Source organism: Ceratotherium simum, chromosome 25 (assembly GCF_057802395.1).
Source record: "Ceratotherium simum simum isolate JZ-2026a chromosome 25, ASM5780239v1, whole genome shotgun sequence".
Taxonomy (NCBI): domain Eukaryota; kingdom Metazoa; phylum Chordata; class Mammalia; order Perissodactyla; family Rhinocerotidae; genus Ceratotherium; species Ceratotherium simum.
In genome coordinates this window covers 28,597,321-28,603,978 of record NC_141924.1, presented here as the reverse complement: position 1 = coordinate 28,603,978, position 6,658 = coordinate 28,597,321, and the positions used below count along the sequence as shown (strand labels likewise).

General features: G+C 38.9%; 1 protein-coding gene across 1 annotated transcript in view; it reads right to left on the bottom strand.

Annotated features, from left to right (window-relative positions):
- Window positions 1–851: 851 nt before the first annotated feature.
- Window positions 852–6,658, bottom strand: part of UBE2N (ubiquitin conjugating enzyme E2 N) — a 33,684-nt gene continuing 27,877 nt past the window's right edge. Inside the window, exons 2-4 of the mRNA XM_004417953.3 lie at window positions 2,670–2,916; window positions 2,342–2,482; window positions 852–1,590 (exon numbers count right to left, since the gene is read on the bottom strand). Coding sequence (XP_004418010.1) covers window positions 1,550–1,590; window positions 2,342–2,482; window positions 2,670–2,916 — 429 coding nt within the window. The 3' untranslated portion in view covers window positions 852–1,549. The remainder of the gene's footprint in view (window positions 1,591–2,341; window positions 2,483–2,669; window positions 2,917–6,658) is intronic.

The window sequence follows — 6,658 nt, the reverse complement described above, 5'->3', positions numbered from 1 at the left end:
AAACTGCAAGAGACAAAGGTTCCAACCCGCAGGTTAACATTTACATACTTATGACTGGCTACATTGATGACTTGAAAATAACAAGAATCAGGAAGTGGATATGGAGAGGGGTGGGAAAGAACAGTTTTGTGGGGGAGGAACTCTGTCAATGCAGAAGAAATTACTGAATATCAAATTAAAGAATAAAAGGAGCTTCCATAGCAAATACTAGAGGGATTAAAGTAAAAATTATTAACCAAGGATTTGATGCTCTCCAAGGAAAAAACCTTTCTGATGACACTTATGCAAGCTGGTTGCTCGAGATTTGCTCATCGGGTCTATAAGGAAGACTCATAAATGCCTCAGCAAACCCCAAATGATTATCAGATTGGTGTTTCCTAATAACGCACACCATGGTCACACATGAAGTTTTCAGACAAGAACTAAGGAAAAGGTCAACACCCAAATGCCAGACACAAATGTGGCACAATATGTGAAAGTCCTACACAAAGTCAGTCACAACTGCTGCTTTGCTGTGATTCTCCTGTACAGTAATTTTCAAACATTGTGGCAAGACACCAATGATAGTCTAACTAATCAGACAACACAAACACATTTATTTCAAATTTCTAGGAGGTAAAAAAATGTCAGATACCAATGCTTTATGCATGCTCAGGGCCAGCTTATAAATACTCCATTCAGTGATATCTTCATATCAGTGAAAAGAAACTGGCAAAATCCACCTCTTGCCAGTCAATTTGTCAGATGGTGAAGACCAAAACAGAATGTTCCATCAGTATTAATTTTTAAATACGATTGTCACATTGGGAAAATGAAATAAACACAGTAAAATAAACTGTACAAAGGCAAAGTAGAATAACAAAAAAATATTTTACTAAAACATAAGATTTACAGAAGTTTCCAGACAAGCCATACAAAATGGTCACAAGCTTTTTCTTGAAGGGAGAATTCTACACTTGACAGCAAAGTCACAATGTTATTAGTGAGGGCTGTGATGTTTGTTTAATGTTCCCATTTTGGTTCAAACAATCAAGCTTGTCCATCTACAGCGTCTAAATAAAGTTAGACTTGGCTAGAGAGCATATTCTAAAGAACCGGTTAGCTGCTTTTAACCAATGCAATTAGATCACCATAAAAAGGGGGAAAGAAGCCCATTAAATTAAAATAAAACTACTTCCCCCCTCAAAAAAAAATAATAAAATAAAGAAAAACACCCACACCCCTGCAGCTAACCCTGACGACTACCTTCATTCACAGTGCTTTATACTTAAACCATGATGTGGAAAATGAATAAAAGCAGAGAGGGGGACACTGCTTTTAAACGTTTTGCAACAATCCAGATGATACTTCTAGCCTCTGCTCATGCTTTACAACAGTGAATCAGGACAAGACATAGATTTGCTAATGTGCATTTAATCACCAAAGGACTGAAGATGTCTGGGCTTTTATTCTGTAATGTTTCTAAGACTGTGTCCATTAAATGCAAACAAAAAAGGAAGAAGTCTTGGCAGAACAGGAGAAGTGATGCACACTTGATGATCAGATTGATTTAAATATTATTCATGGCATATAGCCTAGTCCATGCTCTAGCTGTAGACAAAAACAAACATGCAATTATTATTTTACTTAGTTCAATATGTTACTTTCCAAACTCTATAAAAAGTAAACAAACACTATTAAGTTAATTATGGAAATATCATGCTGTAATCTCTTAATGCCATTTTCTATAATCTGGATCAGGACAGAAAGACTGTCTACACTGTGTCTAATTACCAAAACACTACAATGGAATTCAGAAGTTCTACAAAATTCAACAGGACAAAGAGTTGTCTCCATTTGTCTCCTTCATTTCTAGATACATAATGCTCCCTAATTTTGTTAAAATCTGTAGCAGGAAGAAGCTTATTGATTTCCAACTCCCTAGCTATAAACTGATACATAGTTTAATTTAATCAAACAGACTATAAAAACAGCTCAAAGGAGTTCCACAGTTCTCCATTATCTTTAGATACTGCTAGATGAATGACAGACACACTCAGTATTTGTAAAATCAGGTGCAGTTATACAAGATTATTATACAAGATACAATATACAAGATATATTATACAATATAACCCAATTATAGGCTGCCTTTAAATTTGGTGGTCACGTAGCAGGCCATAAGATGGAGATTGAACATCTTTTGTTAAGAGGTGTTGATATACTATAAGCAGGATCTGATTTATTCCTTTTAATATTTTTTTATTTTTCTTAAGACCCCAGAAGTTTTTTAAAAGGTAATACGAGTTTGTTTTTAAAGTGGAAGTGCTGTAAAGGAGAATGAATATTAAATATTAAATACCTGTTTCTATGGCTTGGGCTTCGTTGGTCTTCCACTGCTCCGCTACATCATTTGCTAATGGATCATCTGGATTGGGAGCACTTAACAAAGCCTGGATCGATAGCAGAACTGTGCGGATCTGCAGTGCTGGGGACCACTTATCTATGAAGGCAACAGGCCCAGAACCATCAAGCATGAAAAAACAGCCCCAGAACTGCAACATTTCCCTCCCACAGATCTCTGTGGTCATTATATAAGGCAAGATCACAGTGTTCAGATTCTCAATATAGAATGCTTAAGAGAAAAAGCAGAAATCTTAATAGCATATAATGATTAAGATAACACTTACCTTTCAAAATATCTAAACATATTCTTCCCAACTTGTCTACATTAGGATGATAAATTTTGGTCATGAAACGTACTTTAGGGGCTGCCATCGGGTACTCTTCTGGAAGGAATAGTTCAAGTTTAAAAGTCCCTCCCTCAAAGGGGGAATCCTGGGGGCCAGCAATGACCACATGAAAATAACGGGCGTTGCTCTCATCTGGTTCTGCCTTAATGCCGGGAACTGGTTCTGCCAGCAAACGCTGGGTTTCCTACAACAGAAAAACATAATGCATTTGTGAAACAAATGTCATTTGCTAAACACCAAAATACAAATTAGAAAGTTCATCTCTTGGAATGGACGTAAAAGAACCTCTCCAATCCTCCAATAGGTTTTTATTTAATAGGTTTTATTTTTATTTATTTATTTTATTTATTTATTTTTGTGTGTGTGAGGAAGATCAGCCCTGAGCTAACAGCCATGCTAATCCTCCTCTTTTTGCTGAGGAAGACTGGCTCTGAGCTAACATCTATTCCCAATCCTCCTCCCTTCCCACCCCCCTCAAAGCCCCAGTAGATAGTTGTATGTCATAGTTGCACATCCTTCTAGTTGCTGTGTGTGGGACACGGCCTCAGCGTGGCCGGAGAAGCAGTGCGTCGGTGCGCGCCCGGGATCCGAACCCGGGCTGCCAGTAGCTGAGCGCGCGCACTTAACCGCTAAGCCACGGGCCGGCCCTATTTAATAGGTTTTCAAATGCAAAGTTCAAAGAAAAGACCATTTAAAAATAATCACAATCAGCTGAATGGAGCTGCAAGCAAATGCTGATGACCTATAATATACATTCTAGTGACAAATGTCTACAATATGTTGATAACAAAATTAGGTTAATGAAACTGATTTTATACTCAAAGAAAAGAAAAGAAAAAAGAAAAAGAAAGCACTAGGATTACTACACAAGTAAGGCAACTTGCTCTGTTCAAACTCTAACAAATCCCAGCTGTTTAAAAAGTAAAATTAGTTTTTAAAGCCACTGAAAGTCTCCCCTCTAAAAAATATAATGGAATGAAGGACAGGTGCCTAGGCACCTAAACAGGGCTAGAGAAACATATACAACCATGCTGTTTAGTTTCTAAAATTGATGATGAACTTCAAAGTGACTCTTATTGCCTCCCAACAATCATATCATTAGTTATCTCTTCCATCTTTCTCCCTCTCTACTAAATAACTAATTCTTCCTCCTCTCTCTTCAAACCTCCAACATCTCCATTCTCATCCTCACTTTTGGCTGATGACTCTGCTTTCTATTTCACAAGAAAACAGAAATTTCCTTAAGTTCCCACTGTAGCATTTGTACACCTTCCTGCCTCTGTGCGCCCATGTGCTCTGCCTTTTCTCTGTCACTATAAACGAAACGGCTGTCACTCTTGGCTAAAGCTAACCTCTCCTTTTGAGCACTAGACGTTATCTCCTCCTCACCTACTCAAGGACATTGCTCTAGCGTCTCTCTCATCTCCTGAATAATCAGCTGCCCCCCCTCTAGTGGATCTTTCCCTGAACTGTACAAATTGCTATAATTTCTCCCAATAAGAGAAGAAAACAACCTTGACCTGACTCTCCCCCACCAGCTACTGCCCCATTGCTTTGCTCCTCTTTGAAAGTTATCTATACTTCCTTGTCTCCAATTTCTCTCCTCCCCTATCTTAAACACAACTCTCCAATCAGGCTCTAGCCACTAATCTGCTTGTTGATGTCATCAGTGATTTCTACACAGTTAAATCAAATGGCCAATGCTTCATCTTCATCTTATTTGATCTAAACGGAACATCTTACCCAGCTGGTCTGCACTCCTCCTTGCAAGGCTTCATCCAGCTTCCTGTAGCCACACTCTCCTGGCTCTCTTCCTACTTGTCTGGCAGCAGCCTCCTTGCTGGTTCCTCCCTATGTCCTCAACACTGAAGCGTGCCAGGGCTCTGTCCTGGGGCTTCTTTCTCTGTCTACACACTTCCATAGTGATCTCATCTAGTCCAATGAATTTAAATACTAAATACACTCTGTGTATACTGAAGCCTCCTCAAATTCACATCTAGCACAGATCTCTCCACTGTCCACAACTGCCTGCTCAACAGCTCCTCTTGACTGTCTAATAAGCATCCAAACTTAGCAGGACCTTCCCCACTCTCAACCCACTCCTCCCCCAAGCGTTCCTCATGTGAGTTAACCATAAATCCATCCTTCCAATTGATTCACCACCTTTTCCTCCTTATCCCACACATCAAACCTGATTAGCAAATTTTGTTGGCTTGAACTTCCAAATCTACCCATGATTGGACTGCATCTGCTTCTCACCACTCCACTGCTACACTTGTGACCCAAGCCACCATCAGCTCTTACTTGGCACACCACAATAGCCCAACTTGTTCTCCCTTCTTCTGACCTTGCTTCCCTGTCCCCCTGGGTCTGTATTCCACTGACCTTTTAAAAGTCAAAGTCCGTAGAATGTCTCCCCAAAAAGAGGCTTTACATGATCCTCTCCTTCCCCCTACCTCTTATTCATCTTCAGCCATGCTTTGTTTCAGCCAGACTAGCTTCTTTGTAGTTCTTTAACCTGCCAGGCACACTCATCCCCCAGGGGCTGTGCACTTGCCCTTCTTCTCCCAAACTTCTATATGGCTGGTTCTCTCAGCTCCTAAGATCATGATTCAAATGGGTTTTCTCAGTGAAGCCTCCATAATTGAAACTGCAAACCCCATTCTACCCTCTCCCACACCCTCCCTATCCCTTGCTCCCCTACTTTATCTCCACGGCACTACTAACATACTACAGGTTTCACTTATTTTGTTCAGAACGGAAGCCCCATAAAAGGAGAGATTTGAGTCTGTTTTATTTACTGCTATATCCTCAGCATCTGGAACAGTGTCTGGCGCCACAGATATTCAATAAATACTTGATGAATTATGAATCTATCTGATGTTACAAAGAACAAACTATCAGAATTTCATCTCTACCATTAAAGCAGTGTTATTCAAAGCAGGATGTGCACATCACAGGAAGAAAACAAAAGGATCCATTCAGGTATGGGAAGAAACAATCTAACTTCTATTTATAAATACTTTATTTTAAAAAAATAATTTATTTTTAGCCAGAAAAATGTTAATATTCAATATACAAACTGACAATAGTATGTGTAATTTTACATAATAATACATTTTCAACATTCTGAATAGGCATGTATAGTTAAAAACGTTTAGAATACTGCTATATCTAAGCTTCTAGGTATGAAAAACAATGAATGAGAATGTTGTATTTACACTGCCTTCACTTAAGAAAAAGTACACACCTTACCATTTCATTCTACAGCCTACAGTGCATATTCTAAAAAAAGATTTCTCTGTCGGCACAGTCAGATACTGAAGCAGTCATAAGATGCAGACACTAAATCAAATCCTTCCCCCAAATGTGTTAAACCCATAGCCATTTAAGTAATGCCTATAGGACTTTAAATAGAGACTAGTTTTTCTGATTTAGTTTTAATTGTGACAAGGCGAGGGCAAATGAGAAACTGAAATGCTGTAAAGGACTTTCAGCAAAATGTTCTTTAGGTTCAAAGTAAAACATTTTGAGAGCAATAAAAGTCTCAAGAGGCAATAATGAAGCCTCCCACCTTGAGAAGTCCTCCAACATGTAACTAGAACAAAAGAGGCTGGTCTTCATTTTTAGAAAAAGGTAAAGATATTAAGGATGAACTGTAGTAGTAAAGGAATGTGAAAAGAACTGGATGGTAAAATTCCTTGAATTGTGACCTTTCCTCCTCACCTCCATCCTCCTTTTGTTTTGCCCCAGGTGTTCATATTTTTAGAAAGTCATAAAGAGGGAGACTGGAAAAAAGACAAAGCTGGGGTCCAAGAGCCCCCAAACACCACTCCCTGATTACACAAAATAGTAGCTGCTCTATTCAAAGCTATAAAAAGCGACCAGAAGGGCCTCCAAGATCATATCCCAAAATAACTTCAAAA